Source organism: Mirounga angustirostris, unplaced genomic scaffold, assembly GCF_029215605.1.
Source record: "Mirounga angustirostris isolate CCGP_5_RB_7025 unplaced genomic scaffold, mMirAng1.0.hap1 SCAF_15, whole genome shotgun sequence".
Classification (NCBI taxonomy): Eukaryota; Metazoa; Chordata; class Mammalia; order Carnivora; family Phocidae; genus Mirounga; species Mirounga angustirostris.
This window is the reverse complement of record NW_026991723.1, coordinates 80441659-80465726: the sequence shown is the minus strand read 5'-3', so window position 1 is coordinate 80465726 and position 24068 is coordinate 80441659. Positions and strand designations below refer to the sequence as shown.

The 24068-nt window shown below is 38.3% G+C and overlaps 1 protein-coding gene across 1 annotated transcript in view; it reads left to right on the top strand.

The window, feature by feature from the left end:
* Window positions 1-24068, top strand: part of C5 (complement C5) — a 115843-nt gene that overhangs the window by 41144 nt on the left and 50631 nt on the right. Inside the window, exons 16-27 of the mRNA XM_064579704.1 lie at window positions 154-216; window positions 1302-1499; window positions 3094-3184; window positions 4623-4696; window positions 5416-5555; window positions 8688-8915; window positions 10360-10420; window positions 16187-16276; window positions 17488-17700; window positions 18176-18251; window positions 21165-21324; window positions 23062-23157. Coding sequence (XP_064435774.1) covers window positions 154-216; window positions 1302-1499; window positions 3094-3184; window positions 4623-4696; window positions 5416-5555; window positions 8688-8915; window positions 10360-10420; window positions 16187-16276; window positions 17488-17700; window positions 18176-18251; window positions 21165-21324; window positions 23062-23157 — 1490 coding nt within the window. The remainder of the gene's footprint in view (window positions 1-153; window positions 217-1301; window positions 1500-3093; window positions 3185-4622; window positions 4697-5415; window positions 5556-8687; window positions 8916-10359; window positions 10421-16186; window positions 16277-17487; window positions 17701-18175; window positions 18252-21164; window positions 21325-23061; window positions 23158-24068) is intronic.

Below are 24068 nucleotides of genomic sequence, written 5' to 3'. Positions count from 1 at the left end.
TGGTGCACCATGCCTAATCGAAAACAGGATCTCAGGATTTGTTGAATAAAATGAATGACTTGTAAATGTTTTAAATACTTGAATAATTTCATGGAATTTTCCTTCTTGATATTTTATCTCCTTTTTCCCTTCTTTGTTTTGTTTTTTTAACAGATAAGCCTTGTAAAGAAATTCTCAGGCCAAAACGAATGCTGCAAAAGAAAATAGCAGAGGAAGGTACTCTAAAATTTCATGTGGTTGTGAAAAGGTTATGATCCTATTATTCAAAAGCTGGAGAGAACTAATCATTGTCTAATTTCCCCTAATCCAAATAGAATGGATGAAAAGAAAGATATGTACAGATGTCCAGCTCACCTCTTTCACAAAGATTAATCCAAATAAATCCAATACTTCATTTGCTATAACTTCAATCTGAAGAAAATAAGTATTATTTCTATCTCTAAAATCTAAAAGATTAACTTTTATTTGTTACAAATACTTCCTCTCTACAGACTTCATTTGGCAACTAAAATTATATTCTTCCATTTTATTCTTACAAAATCTGTGATTTGATTAACTTTGAAATGTACCTGGAAACCTATTTCTTCTATTTTATATATTTAACAGCGAATAGTATTTTGGATTATTCTTTAGGAAATCAATCTAATAGAAATTATTTTTAAACAATTATTTAAATAGAAATATGATCATTGACAATGTTAAAATAGGAAGAACCGACTTCCTAGAGATTTAGGTAATTGGAAGTCAGTCACCTGAGTTCAACTAATAATCACACTTCAAGTAATAATAATTCCTTCCCCCATCCATATATGAGTTATTTTAATGTTAACCTTTGTTCTAAGTTCTAATGAAATGAAAAAGGAAGACGCTGAGTAATTTGAGCACTTCTCGTGAAGGATGATGCCACTAGTGATGGTCTACAAACCATGTCACATAAGAAAAGTTTTTAAAAACAGGATCTGTAGCTTCAAGAAGGAAACACTTGTATAGTGGTGATACCTATCTTCAAATATTTGAAGGCTTCTCAGTTAACTTATTTTACTCAAAGGGTGCTGAACCCCAGGTGCCCGTTTCAGAAGTTAGTATTTAGCTTAGTCACAAGAAGCTCTTTAACCATTTAGTGTGAATGAGAATGATCTACCTGGTGAGGCCACATTCTCCCCATGCCTAGAGCGGCTGGTCATTCACCTAGCAGTGGCTGTTGTGGGGCAGTAGAAACCAGGTACCCCTCGAGGTCCCTCCTGAGGCAGAGGTGTCATGACTCTGCATAATCAGGGACACTTGCATCATTACCATTTCAGTGGCTAAATACAAACATGCCATATTGAAGAAATGTTGCTATGATGGAGCCTTTCGTAACTACGATGAGACCTGTGAGAAGCGCGCTGCCCGGATTAAGGTAGGACCCAGATGCGTCAAGATTTTCAAGGACTGTTGTAACATCGCCAGCCAGCTCCGTTCTAAAGAGCATCATAAAAACATCCAGTTGGGAAGGCTGCGTAAGTTTGACATTTTCTATCAGAATTCTGCCCCGTTTGGGGAATCTTGGGTAATTCTGCGCTGCTAAGAAAGGGCAGTTTTCATGCTTTATTTACAGTTGAAATTAGAAAAGATGACTTGTAAATGCCCATCAGAAGGAAATCAGTTATCATTTTTGGCAATCAAAAGAGGTACATATAGTATAGAGCAGAGCACAGGAGCCCGTAGTCAAGACCCCAGGGCAAATTTAAAGCCAGCTCATTCTATAAACTTGAATAACTGTATATCCTCTCTGAGCCTTAGTCTCATTTTTCAAGCAAGAAGCTTGGGCTACATGATCTCCAGTATGCTTTTGAGTTCTAGAATTCTATGGTTCTGTGATATTACAATCATTAAAAATTTTGTTTATGCCTATACTGATCAAATATAGCCAAAGATTTCTAAACTTAGCACAAGGTTAAGTGTACTTACATAGAAGATGAAATCTTATTTCCGTTGCAACCATAAAATATGTTTTCAGAATTTATAGACCTCTCATTAATAGGTTTTCAAAATTTTTAGGACTTTCATTCATTTATGTACAGTCAAAACAAAATGAACAAAAGCAGAATGACGGCTCCTGTTTCAGAATCTGATCATTTGTCTTAACAGCATGTCTTTAAATATCGTCCATCTAAGTGGATATATTTCTGTAAACATAAATTTTTGTGGCCATTTATCCAAACTGTGTTATTATATATATTTAGGTTGTTTTCAGTTTTTTGCTTATTACAAGAAGCACTTTCACAAACATTCTAGTACATATATTTTTCACTGTCCTATTTTTCATCTGATTTGGCTTCCGCTGCATGGAACTGAGTCTCTGCTACTCCCTCCCTCCTCTCTGGTATTCTGCTCTGCCCCTCGTTCTAGAAAGCCTGGCCTCCCAAAACTCCCATAGGTGTTGCAACTCTGCAGGGGTCTGCATGGGTTTCTCTCCCTGCTCTGCAGCCTGCAAACTGCCTCCAGACAGTAAACCTGGACAATTCCAGGGTTCACCTAACCTGTCTCCGTTCTCTCAGGAATCATAGCCCTGGATCACTTATGCTGTAATGTCTGAAAACTGTTGTTTTATATAATGCAACTGTTTTTTAAATTTGTTTTTTTTTAATTTTTGTTTGTTTTTAGTGTGTGTGTGTGTGTGTTTAAGACAGAAGAGTAACCCCTATCAGTGCCTCTTGGACAGAAGCAGAAATTCTGTCCATTTTTATTAAGGGAATTATAAATAAATTTCCTTTACGTAAACCTCCCTTATTTTATAACATAAATGCAATTACTGTAATCATAAGAATGCAAATAACTTTATAGATTGATCAGAATCTTTTATCATCTCAGGAACACTAAGCATTTAGCAATTTAAGAAACAAGTCATTGAAGTTATTTTTATGCTTTATTTGCTTTGTCAGTACCAAGGCCTTGAAAGTTCTATTTTGAAATCACTAAACAAAATGTTTCATTGACCTTTTAGAAACTACTCAAGTTATAGATTAATGTCCATGTTTTAAAATTTGGCTCTAAGTAAAATTTGTGTTGTTTTTTCATAATCACACATACTCCCCCGCCCCCCACCCGCAGATATAAAGACCCTGTTACCAGTAACCAAGCCAGAAATAAGGAGCTATTTTCCAGAAAGCTGGTTATGGGAAGTTCATCATGTCTCCAGAAGGTATTATACTTCCTCAACATTCCTCTGAAAAATGTGGGAAAATGCAAATATTATAGCCAAAAATCTGGAAACTACCCAGTTCCCAATAGTTTATTTAAGAGTTAAGACAGTATTACCATTTGATCAAATTTTGTTTTATTTGCTTCACTTTTTTTTTTAATGTGTGCTTGCTCTAGTAACTAGTTCTAGGGCAAGATTAACTAACTCTTGGTGAGGAAGGGTGCTATTGCATTTAATTTCATTCTACCTCAGTAAGTCTATACTGAACACAAATGTGTGCTATATGCTATAGTAAGCAGCCATTTTCATCCTGAAATAGCTATACTGTAAAATAAATATTGATTAATAAGAAGAAAGGTTCTTTTCTTGTTATTCACCACATTTTTATGGAATGCCTACTCTGTCCCAGGCACTGAAAACAGTGATGAACAGTGCTGAGTCCCTGAGCATCACCCTTCCCTGGGGACTCAAAACATTGACTTCGAGGCGCAGTGTAAGCCCTGAGGCCCAAGCCCACCATCAGTCTTAAAATGGGTCTTCTCATCTCTACTCTTGTCCTCTCTAGTCCTTCCTCCACAGTGTTGTCCATTTCAGCTGGCATTGCCCCTTGGCTAGCACTTCCTCTGGTTAGCCTTCCCACCGCTCTCCTCAACCCTACCAGTGACTGGATTAATTAGCCCTCCCAACTAGCCCTGTTGCATGTAACATACACCTTTATAATGGCCTGTTTACCTGCCTGTCTTCCACATTCAAATGATACTTCCAGGACAAAGACTAAATTCAGATTACTGCTTTATATTCAGGACCTGGCATAGAGTCCAGCTTGTAGAGGCACTCAAATAAATGTGTTGAATCAATGCACACTGCCTCTGAACTTTTTTAAATGCTTTATTGGTACAGCTATTATAGCGAATTGCAATTTATTTCTTTAACTGCTTCTACTAGACTATAAACTACTTGAGAACAGCACTATATCTTGTAAGTGCTGTGTACTCAGTGCTGTGCCTGACACAAAGGTGGTGGACAATAGCTGTTTGTTGAATGAAATAAATAGATAGATAAGCTTAATCTTAATCAGAAATTTTTAGTTATGTTGACTTTGTTATGAGCCATGTTAAGATGCATGACTTTGCTGCCCTATTTTAGAACATACCGCACAATAAATATCATTTTGTATGTTTTGAATTTGTGGTGTTTCTAAGGCATCTTTCTGAATTTGAATTCTCTTCATACAAGTGAAATATTTAAAAACATGCAACATGTAGGAGAGTTAATGAATATATTTTTCTTGCTTGATTTTTCCTTAATACCTGATGTATTTTTGCTTTGTTGTGATTTTTTTCTTTCTTCTAAAGTAGTATGAAGCAAAAATTCTGTTAGTGAATGCTGGCAAGTTGGGCTAATCACTGTATTTGAATATTAACATTTTAACTTTCAGAAGCCAATTGCAATTTGTGCTACCTGATTCTCTAACTACCTGGGAAATTCAAGGTGTTGGCATTTCAGATAGTGGTAAGCGAACTTAAGTTATATACTCATTTCAGGAGTGATTTGATTAGCAAAATGTAGTTTTTTTGTCATAATCTATATAGTTCACCCAGGACTTAAGTGGTGTCATTTGTTAAATATCCTTCTTAATGTATTACAAAAAGACTTGGATATGCCCATATCTTTGACCATATTAATTTGTTCTTCTGCTCTTCTATTAGCCATCATTTTATCAATGCTGATGTCAAGTCCCCATTTTCCTTTATTTTTCTCAGTGACTGGGAGCTTGAGTAGAGTTAGAAACAAATGTATGACTTCTCTCCTGGGCGAATGCCCTTTTGTGGCGATTTAGTACAGATACTTTATTAATAACATCAGAGTTGGTTTTGTTTGTTTTCTAATTTTTATTTAAAATCTTGGTTTCCACAATAAAAATTTTATACCCATTAAATAGAGTCAATAATGAATATCTAAAAAGGGATTTGGTACTTAAGGTGATAAACATTCTCATGCCTTGGGTAGAATTAAATCTCTGTTAGACAAATGAAGCTTTCTATTAATACCAATTATTATGGAAATACAGATCAATGAGTAGAAAATTCAAGGACATGACAGTGCAGAGAAGAACATGTTATAATATTCCTTTTTCCCTGAAGCAAAGCAAATCTGAGACACAGTAGTACTAATAAGGCATTGTGGAATTCCCTAATATGCCTCTACTTTGCTTTCACTTTGGACTGAAGGTATATGTGTTGCTGATACTCTCAAGGCACAGGTGTTCAAAGATGTCTTCCTGGAAATGAATATACCATATTCTGTTGTACGAGGGGAACAGATCCAATTGAAAGGAACTGTTTACAACTATAGGACGTTTGATATACGGGTAAGTAGGTATTTATTATATGTTCAAATAAATGGAAAAAAGGAAGAATTCTCTGATTTTATAAGAATTCTATTAATGGAATTATCACATACACAAAAAACAAAAATTCAACTCAATGAAGGGATGAAGAAAGGAGGAAGACTTACGAACAAATTTTCTTATAACTCCAATTTAAAGAAGAATACGAGGGGCACCTGGGTGGCTCAGTTAGTTAAGCATCAAAACTCCAACCATGGCTCGACAACTTGCCTTCTTTTTGTCAGCACATGACTAAAGAGAATTATACAATAGGGTGACGGATTTCACTTGAAAATAATAGTCACAAAACTTTATATGGGAACTCAACGTGGTCCAAAAATCTAACTATATTTTTTGAAAAGCTCTAATTTCATTCTTAGAGATGAGTATTTCAGTGGTTTCCAAAAATTTTGCTTACATACTCTCTAAATTTTGAGGGGGAAACTATGTACCCCATTGGCACATTTTTAATTAGCATCTAGAATTTTTCATCATAACTATAATTTTGGGAATATTTAAATATTAATGTTTTTTCAATGAGATGGTTATAACAAACTTTAAATGTATACAGCAGAATCTAAACACCATAACATTCCATTTAAAAATGCCCAAATAAACTGTTATTAACAACAGATTAGATATCAATTCCTTTTTCTCTGTGAACACATATTCCCATTTCGCTCTCTTAATGTTATATATTTTATGCTTGAATGTTTTCTACTGAACACCTCATACTTTGATTCAACAAAAATATGTAGATATATTGAAATTGAAATGTTTTTGAATTCTCTAAGACTCTCAGTGTCAAGTAATTGCTTGTGGATTTAGTTAAAATTATGTAAGCATTTTGATACATATTGTCCTCAAGTTGTAAATTAATGTAAGGGAAACCGACCTGCCTACAATGCTGAATCTTTTACATCTCTTTGTCCTTTTGCTTTATTCATTAGGTCAGTGGCCAGCTATTGCCCATGGGCCCAAACTGACTTGCTGCATCTTGTGGCCTGTACTCTAAGAATGGTTTTTACATTTTTTTTTAAAGATTGAAGGAAAGAAGAAATTTTCATGGTGCATGAAAATTATATGAAATTCAAATTTCAGTGTCCACAAATAAAGTGTACTGCCACACTTACCTGTGTAGGTATCATCCATGGCAAAGTTGAGGAGTTGTTACACAAACCACTAAAGTGACACTTTCATTGCTCAGAGTGCTGACGGTTGCAATAACACAGTTGTAACTCAACAGGCTTTTAAGTGACATGCGTCTCACTGCACTGCCACATTTTGTTTAATTTTTAAATTATCAGTGCATTTTCATTGTATCAAAATAAGAAACAAGAACATCTGTGGTATCTCAGGGTTAGTCCCTATTAATTCTTTCCTCAAGTATAGGTCACATTTTCTTATTTCTTCTTATCTAGTAATTTTGGATTGGACCTTGGACCTTATTAATGAAATGTTACAGTGACTCTGGGGTCGATCAAGTTCCTCTGAAGATCTTCCATTTTGGTTTGTGTGTTTTAGCAGGCAGTTGGCTGAGTTCAATCCCAAAACTCTGAAATCTCAGTTCTGTTCTATTAGCCTTGGTCTGGATGCGTGGAATCTGTGCTGTGTGTTGTTCAAGGGTTGGCCAGGTTTAAGCAAAGTTTATATGCTGAACTTGGAACACCTTTACATTTCAGCTCTGGTGGCTGTTTCGTATTCTGTCCCCTGGTTCTTCAAGCCAATAAGATGACAGGTTCTACCAGGGGTTTAGCACTCATCAAGGCACTACTGGGGCCTTCCCTCAGGTGAAAGGTGTAATCAATAGGAATCTCACCCAGTATCATTCTTTCCTTCCAGCTGCTGCCTTCCTTTCCACTCTCTAGTGCCTTTAGGTTGTGTGTGTGTGTGTGTGTGTGTGTAGTCGAGAGTTTATAGTTGTGTTTGCAGAATGGTTGTCCAACAGGATCTACTTGGCCATCACTAAAAGCAGAACTCCTGCTGTAGGCTTTTTAAATTGATATTCTATGTCTGAAAACTGAAGATACTCAGTTCTAAACATTCTTTTCTATTCCCAACTTACTAAGAATTTTTATAATGAATTTATGTGGAATTCTGTCAAACCACTCTTCTCCTTCCCCATCCTACCCCTGCTATCCTGGGGGAATGAATCATTGGCCTTGGGCAACCCAGTAGGCTTCTTTAACTCCTGTCCCACCCATGCAGGTTGTTGTGTTTCCCAGAAAGATAATTAAGAGCGAAAAAGAACATTCCATTTTTGAGAAATTCTTCAGATTAGTTGTTGAATATTGGCATTCTTTCTTGTTTACCTGTTTGATTTATTCTGTATCTTACAATTTTATGCTTTGGGATATAGTTCTTAATTCTATCAGTTCACTAGATTTTGAAGTGAAGATGAAAAATATTCACTGTTTCAACCAGAAGTAGGTAGGTACTATTATTATTATCCCCATTACAAAGATGACGAAATGAACAGTTAAAGAGGTCATGTGACCTGATATTGTCCTACGTAGGGGGCACAGCCAAGATTAGAACCTAGATCTTTCTGGAGCCCATGTTTGGTTGTAAAATGGGTCCAAGTGGGGAATTAATAAGCGACAAGATTAGAAAAATAGGGTGGGGACATATTGGGCAGGGCCTTGAATGCCAAGAGATGGCGTTCTCAGTCTTTCCTAAAATCATCATGTGTTGAGTACCAAAGGCTGAGCTAAAAGATACAAAGGGGAGTAAGACACATAAAGTGCCTCAGCCTGGGGTTTCCACTGCCTAAGGTACAAGCATGTAAAGAGACCATGCAACAAATGGTATCATGACGTGAACAAAGAACCTGAGTAGCTTCACACCTGATTTAGAAGGTTATAATCTAAGGAAGGTAAGACATTTCAGAGCCGGGGCTGAACTTGCCAGACATCCCTTCATGTTGCTAAACTCTACAGCAACTTGTGTATGTTTGAAAATCTAAAATGAGCTTTATCCTCTGCCTTATAATCTAAGGAATTCTTTATCACTGTAAAAATCTCAGGGAGAGTTTGTATCCAGACGAAGAAGGTCAGGGCATACTTTCCTTACCATAAAGTGTTTTAATATAACTGTTCACTGGTAATATTTCAGTTCTGTGTTAAAATGTCTGCTGTGGAAGCAGTCTGTACATCAGGAAGCCCAGCCATTGACCACCAGGGCAGCAATCCCTCCAAATGTCTGTCCCAGAGAGTAGAAGGTTCCTCCAGTCATCTGGTGACCTTCACTGTGCTTCCCCTGGAAATTGGCCTCCACAACATCAACTTTTCACTGGAGACTTCAGTTGGAAAAGAAATCTTAGTAAAAACATTACGAGTGGTGGTAAGAAAGATACGCTTTTTTTCTGATTCTTTTTAAAAACACCTTTCTCATAGGTGAAGGTGAAGAGTATACTTAGCATGGTAAGTAGTGTATGGAAGTGTCAAGTCACTATGTTGTACACCTGAAACTAACATAACACTGTGTATTGATTATAATGGAATTAAAATTTAAAAAAGGAAAGAAAGAGAAAGAACAATAACAAACACTTTTTTCATCCTGAAAAACAAGTTGTCAGCAGCTTATCATTAAGTAGATCAGAAAAAGAACACAGAGAAAAATAATATAAATGTAAATGTAACAAAATGCTAACATTTGAAGGAAACTGGGTAGAGGTTATCTCAGATTTATTTTTGTACTATTCTTATAACTTTTCTTTAAGTCTGACATTATGTTTTAAAAATTTAAATAAAACAATGGTACTTGCTTATTGTATATGTATATTGTATATGGAATAATGAAAAACCACAGAGAAGAAAATTAAAATCACCGATAACTCCCACACCCAAAGATATCCAACTGTGACAATTTGGTATATATATAGCCTTCCAAGTTTTTCCCCCTAACACATTCAAAAGGTGTGTCTTGAAATCGATGTGCCAGACATTAGGCAGGTACTGGATTTCCAACAATAGATAAGATACAGCCCATGCATTTACAGTTTAGAATTTATAGTCTAAAAAATGTCCCATTTACAAATGAGTAAACAGACTAAAAAAGGAAGAAAACTATCATTTATTAAGTACTATTTACCCACATAGGCCATTGAGTGTTTTCTTGTTATCTTACTAAGGTTAAGATTCTTGCCAAGAGGCACATGGCTAATTAATGACAGAACTGGGCCTTCTTAGGTCTTCATTCTCTGACCTCTGTTTTCAGCCATGAAATCACTTCAGTAGACATGTACTGACTTTTTTTGTGTACGGCATGTCCTATGCATCCTTGCATGGTGGTTCCATGCACAGACTCTGGAGACAGGCTGCCTGGGTTTGAATCCTGGCTCCACCACTTCCTAGCAGTGTGACATTGGATAAGTTTCTTGATTTCTCTATGTGTTCTTTTCCTCATCTATCAAATGGGAGTAATAATAGTTTCTACTTCATAGAGTATTTTTTTAGGCTAAACGAGCTAATACATACAAAGCACTTAGATCAATTACCTGGCTTATAATAACTTCTATTTAAGTATTTGCTCTGGTTATTATGCAAGTAGCCAGAGAATCTTATTCTTGCATGTATGGATATAAATATTTACACATATTTTGCCTTTAAAAAAAAGAATTTTTCAATTAGAAAGTCTTCAAGTTGATCCAAGAATTCAGGTCACATAAATTTAATTATATTCTTGCATCATTTGAATAGGCAGCTGAAATCCAGTGAACAAATTAAGGCTCCACTGAGGGAGTTAAATTTAATTATATTCTTGACAATGTTTTCTCCCTTTTTAGCCAGAAGGTGTCAAAAAGGAAAGTTATGCTGGTGTTACTCTGGACCCAAGGGGTATTTATGGTAGGCAAAATGGTTTTGTATTTGTACGTCTTCTTTTGCTCTAGAAATTAAAGTGTCTAGGTAACCTGAAACACTGTTTTTCAAAATGTCAATCGTCTGGAATAAGAAATATCCACTTCTTAGTTCATTGACATTCTTAATAGCATGTGTTGTATTGTAACCTGGATGGGTTTAGAACAAAGAAAAAGAATTCCATTAATTTTAAGTGCAAAGCATTGAAATAGTAATAATTGCATGACTTCTCTGCAATAGTAGTCATTTTCTATCCATCACAATAATAATTTATAATATTTTCTTATAGAACCATCAATCCCAAAGAACACCTAAGAAAAAGTCATTTCCATACTTCTTTAACATGCAGTATTTAAAAACACAATAATGCTGATTAGTCACTTAACTAACCCATTCCTCATTGTTCCTGCTTCCCTGCTTTTATCCTTCAATAAAGATATTCTGAATCTTCTCACAGTTAGAATTTTGCGAATATCCAAGCATTTAATCAAGGCCCATACATGTATATATGCGAAATTTAGAATGTGTTCAACTAACAATTCTTTTCAACAACAAAAAAAGATAGCCTGCCATAGTTCTTATTAAATGGTTAAAACTTACCTTATTATTGCATTGAATAATTTTTCTTTGTTTTCAGTGATATAGCAATGAGGAAAAAAGTTTACTTATAAATCAAGACCATCATACTCAGAGAGCCATTTCCTCTGGGCAAGCAAAGAATTCAGACCTTTACCTTTAAATCAGCTGAGTATCCTAAGTTAAGGATGACTTCAACAGAGTAACAGAAAAATCCATCCTAGATGCATATATCCAGATGCTCCCATTTTAAAAAATTTTATCTTCACACAGATCTTCTTCCAGCCCGTCTGTTGTGAAGGATCTGTGGGTAGAGATATTACAAGTTCTGAGGTTTGGGGCCTCATACAGTTACATCAAGCCTCAGAGCCACTGTGTCTTTTTTTTCTTCCCGTTTACCCTTGTGCCCCCTATACTGACATTACTTCAAACTGATTTCCAAAGTGGCCCTGTCTTGTACATCCCAGTGGTGGACATCAGGGCCACAAGATGGGAATGATCTTTTGTCTGGGAATAAGTCTCTCAATCAAAAATCTTGGTTAAAAAAATAGTAATATTAAAATCTATGCCTCTTTCCAATCTTGCCTTATGACTTTTCCCCTTATCGTTTTAGACAACTTAGATTTAGGCAGCTTTGTTACTTTCTAGAGGGCTAAATAGGGTAAAGATGACAATTAATTCTGTCCAGTGAGTTCGGAGAGTTTATTAAATACTTCCAATATTTATATGTCGGAATTGCTATACCAATACGATACTTTATAGAATTCCATTTTTTTAAAAAAAGATTTTATTTATCTGACAGAGAGAGACAGTGAGAGAGGGAACACAAGCAGGGGGAGCGGGAGAGGGAGAAGCAGGCTTCCCGCTGAGCAGGGAGCCCGATGCGGGGCTTGATCCCAGGACCCCGGGGATCATGACCTGAGCCGAAGGTGGACGCTTAACGACTGAGCCACCCAGGCGCCCCTAGAATTCCATTTTTTTTTTTTAAAAGGCCAAAATATATTTGGAAAAGTGAATGGACAATAACCTCACTGGAAATTTGAAAAAAAATATCCGTGAGGGAGAAGGAGGTATCAGAACAAATTGTAAAATAATAGGAATTAAAATAGTGTGGAATCAGCTTAAAATGAGGACTAAATGTGGAAACTCAATCCAAAGAGCCCTCATCCTTGGTTCCTGCTTTCTCTCCCCCACAAGCCCTTTACCTCCAAATCTTTTCTTCTCTGGGCTGCAGGGAGTTCAGCTCCTCACCACCCCCACCCTCTTCCTGGCACACCGAATGGTCTGGGCAGGCCCCTCGTGTTTTCTTCCCTCCCTTCATTCCTGAACCCTGCTCCTGTTTCCCTTCCTTCAAATGCACCCACTCAGATCCTACTCTACATCCTCCTCTCTTTCTTCAGTTTTTAAACTCAACATTCTGTTTTAAAGATACACTCACTGCTTCTCACATAGTGTTTCAGAGTATATTCCACCACAATTTTATTTATCCATCCTCTAGTGACAGATTCCCCACCACCGTGAGCAATGCTGCAGCGAACATCCTTATACGTCTCCCTTTACAAACCTGTGCAGCATGTATCTGGACTGTATATCCGGGAGTGGGACCGCGGTGGCAAAGGGCATACGTAGACTGAATATTATTTACTGCCGTCACACTGGTCTTCAGAACGGCTGTGTTAGTTACACATCCACCAGCGCTGTGTGAGGGTTGTCATCTCTCGACATCCTCACCAACACTTGGTATTATTACTGGCCTCTCTAAAATGTGCCATTTATGAGAGGCATAGGATGCCATCTCATTGTTTTAATTTGGATCCTTCTGATTACAAATGATTTTAAACATTTCTCCATATGAGCTTTCCACTTGACGGGAGGCCTGCTTCTCCCTCTCCCACTCCCCCTGCTTGTGTTCCTGCTCGTGCTGTCTCTCTCTCTGTCAAATAAAACCTTAAAAAAAAAAAATTCTCCATATGCTTATTGGTCATTTGGGCTTCTCATCTGTGAATTGCCTATTCCTATCTTTTGCACTTTGTTCTATTTTTCCGTTTGGGTTTTCTTGTCTATTTCTTATTGATTTTTGTCTCTGGTGTACTCTCTTAAAAACATATTTATTTATTTGAGAATGAGAGAGCGCACGCGAATGAGAGGGAAAAGGGGCAGCAGGAGAGGGAGAGAATGTCCAGCAGACTCCCTGCTGAGCACAGAGTCCGGCGGCAGCAGGGCTCAATCTCATGACCCTGAGATCATGACCTGAGCAGAAATCAAGAGTCAGACACTTAACTGACTGAGCCACTGAGGCGCCCCTCTGGTGTACTTTTTTTGAGCAATAATGAACCCTAGTGGGTTTTGAACAGGAGTCCTTTATTCTGATATAGTCAAATTCATTATAACTTTACTTTATAGCTATTGTATATTTTGGGGGTAATCTTTAAGAAGTCTTTCCCTGCTCTTAGTTCACAGAGATATTGTATATTTTATCCTATTGGTTTTACAGATTTGACTTCTAAATGATTTAATCTCTCTGGTGTCTACCTCTATATGTGATGTCTTGATGAGTCTTTTTATTTTTTATTTTTTTAAGATTTTATTTATTTATTTGTCAGAGAGAGAGTGAGCACAAGCAGGGGGAGTGGCAGGCAGCAGGAGAAGCAGGCTCCCCGCTGAGCAGGGAGTCTGATGAGGGACTAGATCCCAGGACCCTGGGATCATGACCTGAGCCGAAGGCAGATGCTTAACTGACTGAGCCACCCAAGCGTTCCTTGATGTATCTTTTGTCATGATTTCTGACAAGGAGTAATATTGACTTCTCTTAGTTTTAGTTTTCTCTTCTGTACCTTTTCAATCTGCTAGTAGAGTTGCTAATAAGAATTGAAATAGTCAAGGGCAGGTATCAATGGAAAAACTAGTGGAGGATCAAATTTAGATAATTTCAGACAACCGACTATTATTAAGTACAATGTACTGAGCATGAACTGTTTCCAGGCTCTTTGTCTATATTATTTTCACCCTTATAAAAATCCTTTGAGGAAAATATTATTACCTCTATTGATCTGACGAGCACATCAAGGCATAGAAAGGTGAAGTCTCGTACCCAGTGTCACATATAGAGTGAGCTCCTTCTGAACTCCATGCTTTCACCCACACCACAAACCTCTTATATGTCTTCACTGAATTTTATTTTAATATTATATCCTCAGCATTTATTAAAAGTTAATGAAGAAAGAAGTCACCTGAGGAACATTCTGTCTCTTCTGCAAAGCCATGTGGCTTGCCCATTAAATGGCAAAACGTCACTATTTTCTTTTAGCATCTGCCCTATGCCAAGGACCATGCTAAATGCTGGGACTACAGCTTCCAATAAGAGATGGTTCCTGCCCTCAGAGCTTTCCTGGCAGGACAATGGGCGGTGGGGTCTCTGTGTGGTGACTGCTGTGGGTCTGCAGTAAAACTTCTGAGCTCAGATCCAAGCTTCATCTGTGCCCGCTCTGTGACCTGGAGCAGCTTGCTCTCTAAACCTCAGTTTTCCCATCTACAAAATAAAAATAACAATAGACCTAGCAAACAGAGTTGTTGTAAGATCCAGTATAACAATGCATTTAAAAGCTTAGCAGAGTGCTTAGTGTTCTATCAATAGAATGATAAAGAACATTTTTATGAAATAAACCAATGATTAAAGTAGAAAAATGCTCTGATACAAGTACACTAAAATTCTGTTATTGCACATAGAGAAAATGGGTCTAAGTTAGATTGAGAGAAAGTGAAAAGAATTTCAGGGCATGCTTCACAGTGGAGCTAATCTTCACATATCCTTGACTAAGGAATTACATTAGTTATTTTTAGCTTTCAGTTCCGAGAATAATTTTCTCTCTTTGGACAAAACGGCATGCTCCCTTTTTCTGGTAGATAAAATTTATATAACCTATTTATTTCCTATCTATCTTGTAATGACCAGGAAGCTTACAGTTAAATTTAATGCTCTAAAGAGATTATATAAGCCTAGGGTTTGATAAAAATCCTTGAGGGCGCCTGGGTGGCTCAGTTGGTTGAGCGACTGCCTTCGGCTCAGGTCATGATCCTGGAGTCCCAGGATCGAGTCCCACATCGGGCTCCCTGCTCAGCAGGGAGTCTGCTTCTCCCTCTGACTCTCCTCCCTCTCCTGCTCTCTGTCACTCATTCTCTCTCTCTCAAATAAATAAATAAAATCTTTAAAAAAAAATCCTTGATTATTTTTAACTTCCTTTTTAAATTTTAATATAGTTATTATAAAAGGGCCTTTTATTTTAAAACAATTATTTGGAAGCTAGTATATTATAAATAACCTGCAACTGGTGTTCCTTCAAGAATTCTGTGTAAATCTGTAAGATACCACCTCACACTGGTCAGAATGGCTAAAATTAACAAGACAGGAAACGACAGATGGTGGCGAGGATGCAGAGAAAGGGGAACCCTCTTACACTGTTGGTGGGAATGCAAGCTGGTGCAGCCACTCTGGAAAACAGTATGGAGGTTCCTCAAGAAGTTGAAAATAGAGCTACTCTATGACCCAGCAATTGCACTACTAGGGATTTACTCCAAAGATACAAATGTAGGGATCTGAAGGGGTACCTGCACCCCAATGTTTATAGTAGCCATGTCCACAATAGCCAAACTATGGAAAGAGCCCAGATGTCCATTGACAGATGAGTGGATAAAGAAGATGTGGTATATATATATATATACACAATGGAATATCACTCAGCCATCAAGAAAATGAAATCTTGCCATTTGCAGCGTGGATGGAACTAGAGGGTATTATGCTAAGCGAAATAAATCAATCAGAGAAAGATAATTATCATAAGATCTCACTCATATGTGGAATTAAAAAAAAAAACAGAGGAGCATAGGGAAAGGGATAGAAAAATAAAAAAGATGAAATCAGAGAGGGAGACAAACCGTAAGAGACTCTTAATCATAGGAAACAAACTGAGTGTTGCTGGAGGGGAAGGAGTGGGGTGATGGGGTAACGGGGTAATGGACATTAAGGAGGGCACGGGATGTAATGAGCACTGGGTTTTATATAAGACTGATGAATCACTGACCTCTACCTCTGAAACTAATAATAACAATATATGTTAATTAGTAGAATTTAAATTTTAAAAAAGAATTCTGTGTAAATCTAATAATTTTTTTAAATTTCAGGTGTCATTAGTAGACGAAAGGAGTTCCCATACAGGGTACCATTAGATTTGGTCCCCAAAACAAAAGTCAAAAGGATTGTGAGTGTAAAAGGTAAGGTGACAAATGCCATTTTTATTTTTCATTTCACTTTATGCTTCAAACAGCAATCAAATATCCTCATGATTATTCTGTTTTTCCTCTTCTCTACTCAGTAGCATATACAAATCCACCTCTGGGAGAACCCTGCTCCTTCTTCCACCTTCAAATCCCCAACCGCTTTTCTCACTGTTTTCTTCCATTGGCCTGATTTAAATGGAGATTCATTCTCCCATGATGAAGGATGGGGGCTATCATTGACGCAAAGACTTCTCTAAAACTTTTCATGATCTTAGTGACCACTCTTGCTCCAGAGGCTTTATTACCCACCAGAGTTGCACTGCTCTGCTGAAATATCAGTCCCAGAGGGGTTCTCTCCCCTCTGGTACATTTGCAGAAGTGGCAGCTTTGGTGGGTTTCCTCTGGTCTCCAACCTTTATAATTCAGTAATAAATCACCAAAACAATAGAATGTCCTGACTACATTTTGTCTCAGTTAAAGCCCTGGACTCACAGAATGTTAGTACTGGGAGAAACTTTTTAAATCATGTGCAATCCTGGTGTTGGGTATGTGAAAATTGGTTTGCCCAGTATCGTACGGTGAGTTTTAGACAGAGCCCCCACAGCACTCCCAGAACACTCACAGCCCAGGCTTTTTGCTTTGCTTTGTGGGAGTGATTGATTAATAGGGTTTATGATGTCTAAAGCTGTCAGATTGAACGACAACGAATTTGCCATGTCCTCTATGCATTAATCTGCCTGCTACATTATGCCATCTTACCACAATATTCCAGTGACATTTTTAAGCCTTTTCTTGGTGTTTCTTTTAAACCCATATTCCTAACTAGATCTTTTTTGTCTCTCCCCAGCTAAGAAGTAATTCAACTGCCTAGATAAAAAGAAAAGAACAAGGGTGTGCCTGGGTGGCTCAGTTGGTTAAGTGTCCAACTCTTGATTTCGGCTCAGGTCATGATCTCGGGGTCGTGAGATCGAGCCCTGAGTCAGGCTCTGCACTGGGTGTGGAACCTGTTAAGATTCTCTTTCTTACTCTCCCTCTGCCCCTTCTCCTCACTGCCCCTATGCTCGCTCTTGCTTTCTCTCTCGAAAAAAAAAAAAAGAGGAAAGAACAGGGACAGTTGCTCTTCTCTCTATTTAAAATATACTATTACTCAGAAGTTGATAGAAATTGATTGTGTCTACCTTGATTTTTTTGTTTGTTTGTTACAGGACTGCTTATAGGTGAGGTCATGTATGCAGTTCTGAGTCAGAAAGGCATTGACATTCTTACCCACCTCCCCAAGGGGAATGCAGAGGCAGAACTGATGAGCATTGTCCCAGTATTCTATGTTTTTCACTACCTGGAAGCAGGAAATAATTGGAACATTTTTTCTACTAATTCATTAACTGAAAAACAGAACCTGAAGAAAAAACTAAAAGAAGGTAAAAGAAAATCTATTTTACATATTGTACCTAAAAGTGTTGTGATTTTTAAACTAATGGTGCAGTTAAGTTAATATTTAAGTTCTTATAAATTATACAAAAGCGTAATTGTAAAAGCATTTCTGCAAAAAGAAAATTGTGAGATAGACACAACTATATAAATAAATACTATTTTCTGTAGCATTTTGGCTTAACTTACCAAAATGCCTGGATGAGAGACAAGACACCTGCATTCCAACCCCTACAGAGCACTTCCTTCCCTCTTGAATGAGCTCAGAATGTTCTACTTGATAATTCCCAATTCAAGTGATTCATGATTCATATACTTCTTTTGAGAAGTGTAACGCTGGCCACAGAGCACATGCTTGCTGCCCAACACCAAAGGAAGTTTACCATTCCCAGGAGCTAATAAAGCACTCTTTGTGTAGAAATGAAGGTCAGTGAAGCACTATGTTCTTTTTCTGGTGCCTCTTAGGGTTGGTGAGCATCATGTCCTACAGAAATGTTGACTATTCTTACAGCATGTGGAAGGGTGGAAGTGCTAGCACCTGGTAAGTAGAAGGTTTGATTTGCATTTTCATAAAATAGTTGATTAATTAAGGAATCTTAATGGAAATTCCATTCATCCAGTTGCTCAGGATAAAAGTCTAGTTATCCTTCATTGCCCTCTTTCTCTTACAAGTCACATCAGACCTAGCAAATACTTCTGGCTGTACCTTCAAAATGTGTCCTAAACTTGACTACTTCTTACCAACCCCACCATGCCATCCTGGCCCAAGCCACTCCCATGTCTTATCTGGATTATTGTACTAGCCTCCTCTGCTCTTTCATCTTCAGCCCTTCCCCCTCTTTGTCTATACTGAACATAGCAGCTGGAGTGACCCTGTTAAAACATAAGTTAGGTCACGTCACTCAGAACCATTTGGGAGCTTCCCATCTTACCCAGGGTAAAAACCAAACTTATTGTGAACTATAAGGCCCTTCATGGTCTGGCTTCATCTCACCTCAACTGCATCCCCTACTATTCTCTTTCCTTCCACTCAAGCCCTACTGACCTCTTCAATGTTCCTTGAACATACCGGGCATGCTTCCACTTGAGGGCCTTTGCACTCATGTTCCCTCTGTCCGAAATGCTCTTCAGGTATCAGTGGCTAGTTCCCTTACCTCCCTCAGGTCTTTACCAAAAGTCACCTTCTAAATGAGGCCTCTACTAATCATTCTGTCTAAAATTGCATCCCATTCCCATCCCGACGTTTCATATCCTGCTCCCCAACTTTCCCTTTCTCCTTAAAATTTATCATTAACATTCTTACTTATCTCACTTATTATCTGTCTTGCCACTAGAATGTGAGCTCCACGTGGGCACTCCCAAGTATTCCTAGTGTCTGGTATATACCTGACACATAGCAGGTGCTCAGTAAGGACTTACTCAGTGAAGCATAATAACTTCCTTATTTTTGATGCTTTGAGGGCGAGACTGTCTGAATTAACTGAAAGTCCACATGGCAATCTGTTTTCAAAAAAAATGCTATCATGCACTGACAAAATACTCAATGAAAACATAGTGTTCCAAGTGCTTTATAAATTTTACTATATGAAACACTTTTAAGGATCTTACAATCTGGAATAATTGACTTTTACGAGACCAGTGCTCTAACCCCTGAGCTACGGAGCCAATAATTGACTTTTAGATTATGCCCTGTAACTATTGAGAGTCCCCAGGATTTCATCTTTGACCCTCTTATTTTCTGTAGTCTCTCCTTGTGCAATCTCATCTTTGCCCATGATTTCCATAATTTCTACACAGATGAATCCCTAATTGATGTCTCAAGGCCTAACTTCTTTCCTAAGCTCCAAATCCACATTTCTAGAGATCTGGGAGCCAGAGGCCCTTCAAACATAATTCATGCCAAATTCAGTCTTTTGTTTTGTTTTGTTTGGGTTTTCTTAGTCTGTAGGCAGCAATACTCTGTACAAGTTTGAATCATCCCTTTCCTTTTGGCTCTATATCCAATCACTTATCAAGTCCACAGATTGTACCTTAGAAGTGGGTCTAACCATGTGTGGGCGGCACATTTTAAAAGACATGTAGACCCCTGGAGCATGCCTACCGGAGGATACCAACCAGGATGCGAGGGGTAGGGGTTCGAAACCAGCACGGCAACAGCTGGGGACTAAATGCTTAGAGGACGAAATGCCCCCTCTCCCCAAGAAGATGCAGTAGCCTCTCAGTAAACACCTAGGGCCTCTTGAGAATTCTGGGCGAGACTGAGTGGATGGTGTTCAGCCAGAAATACAGAAATATTTGGATACTGTCCTAGAACCCAACTCCACAAGTTCCTTGAGAGAAACATACACAGAAGAAAATGGCCAGTACCTGAATACTTTCAAAATATTTTTTTTTGAGAAATACAAGGAAGGTACAAAGAAAAAGTACAAAAAATAATATATCACTTATTTTATTTTATTTTTAAAGATTTTATTTATTTATTTGAGAAAGAGCACGCGAGCAAGCACAAGCAGGGGGAGGGGCAGAAAGAAAGGGAGAAGCAGGCTCTCCACTGAGCTGGAAGCCTGATGTGGGTCTCAATCCCAGGACCCTAGGATCATGACCTGAGCCGAAGGCAGACGCTTAACTGACTGAGCCACCCAGGTGCCCCAACATATCGTTCATTTTAGAAAGAAAAATGAAAATAAAATATTTTAAGTGAGAGAGAGAGTCAAGTGGTCTTACTCTCAGAAATGAGGGGCTGAAGAGTGGGTAGCTCTGGGTACTCAGAGAGTGCAGGAATGGGAGTGGGGGTGGGGGCGGGGGCGGCTAAGAGACATTGTGGGGTTATGAATTAGATACTCTTGGATATTCTTTGAGAGATATTAGTAGAGACTGAAATTGCTTCAAAAAGCAAAAAACAAAAACAAGAAAGCCTCCATAATCATGATAGTTAAAGCTTCCTTGTGAGGTAGTAAGTTCTACATCAATGGCCTGGCTCAAGAGGAAGTGAGGTAAACACTCTGGTGAATGTCGGGGAAGGATATTCAGGCCTCAGACAAGACTTTAGATTAGACAGCTTGTGCACATTTTACAATCTAGAATTTTAAGATTTTACTCTTCCAGGTCTCGTGTTCATATATCAGTGCCCTGACTCAAAACTATTTGCTTCACCACTATTGTCTTTAACTTTAGAGTAATTTTGTTTTTAATCATCAGGCATCAGTTTTTAGTTTGTGTGCTTGTTAGCAATCCTGCAATCACAAAATATGTGTTGTTCACATTTGTTGACTAAACGTTTTTGGAGATCTTCCTAAAATCTTCTCTCCCTTTGTAAAATGGTGACAACATACTTTGAATTGTATGATTTAAAATATTATTTTCTTTTAAAGAATAAATATCCTATTAACACACATAAATTGAAAGCCAAAGGGATTGAACATCTAAATATTAATTATTTGATTTTGTCTTAAAGGTTAACAGCTTTTGTTTTAAGAGTACTTGGACAAGTAAATAAATACATAAATCAGAACCAAAATTCAATTTGTAATGCTTTATTGTGGCTGGTGGAGAATAGTCAACTAGAAAATGGATCTTTCAAGGAAAACTCCCATTATCAACCAGTAAAATTACAGGTAAGGAAACCAAATATATAGATTAGCAACAGTTTTATTTACAAGTCTGAGTTTTGTTCTCATCCTATTTTAGAAGTTTGAAGAGAAGAAAATATATGTATCCCTTTAAGAAAGTCCTGTTGTGTACAGGCAAAGAATATGAAAGTTCTTCTTGCACTGCTCTTCACACAATTCAGTATAGGTCAGACGAGTGATGCCTTTGACATCTCTTGTGTAACAGGCACCGGTGGTCCACAGGCTGTAAGTGCTACAGATCTCAGAACAGGTAAAATGTATCATCTGTCCACATACCCTTGGTATAGATGCCATACCTGAAATTCAGAGACTTCTTACAGGTCAAGGCTGCAAGGTGTTGTCATGAAAGATGGGACCCTATTTATATCCTGTCAGTAAAAGAGATTGGGGTCAGTTTTATTAAACTGTACACCGAAGTGTTGCTTGAGATTAGAATCTATTTATAAACTTGAATTACAAAGGGATTATAGTATCTCTCCAAGACACCATTACAGTATCTCCTACTCCCTTCTACTCCTTAGAATGTTTCTTTAAAATGGAACAGTGTTTTTTGTTTCTTTGTTTGTTTTTTTGGTTTTTTGCCTGCCCTAATCCAATCCCTTTCTGGCAAGATATCAGGCATAAATGGCTCCCTGGGTAACAGGGAACTCATATGGTCCTCTGCTGCACCAATAGCAGATTAGGACTCCCACAAGAAACAGAGGGCAACTGACATTATCCAGGTGCTATTTGAAGAATAAAATACTACAACATTTTTTTTTCTTAAGATGCCCACATATCCATCCATCCATCCATCTGTCTGTATTTATTCAACAACCATTCACTGAGCACCTAATACATGCAAGGGTCTATTTTGAGCACAATCAGGGAGGAAGTGTGGGAAGGATGGACTACCACAAAGCTCACACTGGTAGGGAAAGTGGGCTATACATACTACCAACTCTAATCTACATATAATTGTATGTGTTCATTTACGTATACAAGAAATACTTACTGAATGTGTACTAAGTGCTACATGGTAGAGACACAAGAGTGAACAAAACAAGTGTGGTCACTGAGGCCATAGAGCTTATGATGTAGCAGAGAAGTCAGATGTCAGTAAGTAATTTCAAGTGTGCGATACATGTTAAGAAAAGGGAAATATAATTTCATCAAAAGTGGGGGATCTAACCTAGTATGGGGGAACTGAAAAAAATGAGTTGTCCAGGATCCTGGGAGTTAGGTAAGAGGAAGGCAGGAAGAGTGTTCCAAGTGATGGCAAAGAGCGTGCCTGGCCTTTTGAAGTGGAGAGAGAGGGTGGTTCATGCAAATAACTGGGGCCAAGAGAGCTAGGGGGTGAGTGGCATGAAATAAAGCTGGAGAGGTAAATAGAGGACACTTAGGAAGATCATATAAGCATTGCATTGGTATGTGACTGCCCTAAGAGGAAATAATACGGGAGAACAGAGTCTGAATAGTGCTTCAGAGAGGAGGTGGTATTTTAACAGCGTCTTGAAGGAGGGCGAGAATCTGTGGTGAAGGGGTATGAAGTGGAACTTCAGGGTGGGGAGGTGAGGGAGAGAAAGGCATGGAAGGTATGCAAGTGAGGAAGACCCAGATCTTACTGAGAAATGGCAAGCAGTCCAACTGGAATGCATGAAGGGAGAGGAGGAGATAAGAAACAGGTCATTTCACTTTAAGGACACCATTTCACCCTCCTTTTAAAACATTGCTTATTTTTAGGGTACCTTGCCTATTGAAGCCCAAGAGAATGTCTTATATCTTACAGCCTTTACAGTGATTGGAATTAGAAAGGCTTTTGATATATGCCCCACAGTGGTAAGTAAGAGTTTCCTTCCTCTAACACTGCTCATCTGTTTCTGTACCATTTAGTGGGAGGGGCCGCCTTGAAAATAAATTTAGCTCCCAAATCAAAAGATTTCAGAATTATGATAGATATTAGAGATGCTCTGGTCCAACCTACTTGTTGACAGTTGCAAAAACTGAGACCTGTGGGTAAGGCAGGTTTAATCGTCCAGTGTCACAGGCTACTAAACTGTGGAGCTGACAGAACCAGTAAGTTGTGACTGAGGAGAAAATGACGTGGTGTCCCTAGCTTCCTTCCAGTGTCTCTGGTGATGTTACGATGTGTATGTGACTGTTAGCCTACAGTGGAGGCATTTTATATCATGGAACTACTAAGAACACGATAGCATGTTTGCCTCTTTGGGCTGTGCCGTTTCACTTGCTTGGAGGCTGAGGGGAGTAAGGAGAAGATTCACCTGAGCGAGTCAACGTGGTAGACTCCAAGGGGTAGCAGGGATGCTTCCCTGATCTGGGAAGAGACACTTCCCCACACTGAGGTCAAACACGCCTGCCTACAAATCAGAAGTCAATTAGACATGTCCTTCAAACCAGCCTACAGAAGAGACATGGAAAAACCCACGGGGGTTTGCAGGACTTCAACCACAAAACAAAATACCTTTTTTAGTTTGTTTCAAGAGAATTGTTATTTATACTTAACAAGACAAAATAATCAACAAGGGACAAGTTCCCAGGGCCCTAGAGGACCAGTTGACACCTAGTGGTACATGAGCAAGAGACAGTGGAGCCGGGAGAGAAGGAGCTGGGCGGGTTGACCGCAGCAGTGCACCAGACTTTGTCCTCATGCACTTATCCAAAATAAATACTTCAGTTGTCTCAGGACAAAGTAATAGAGACAATTTTCCCAGGAATTCTTAGGATCAAAA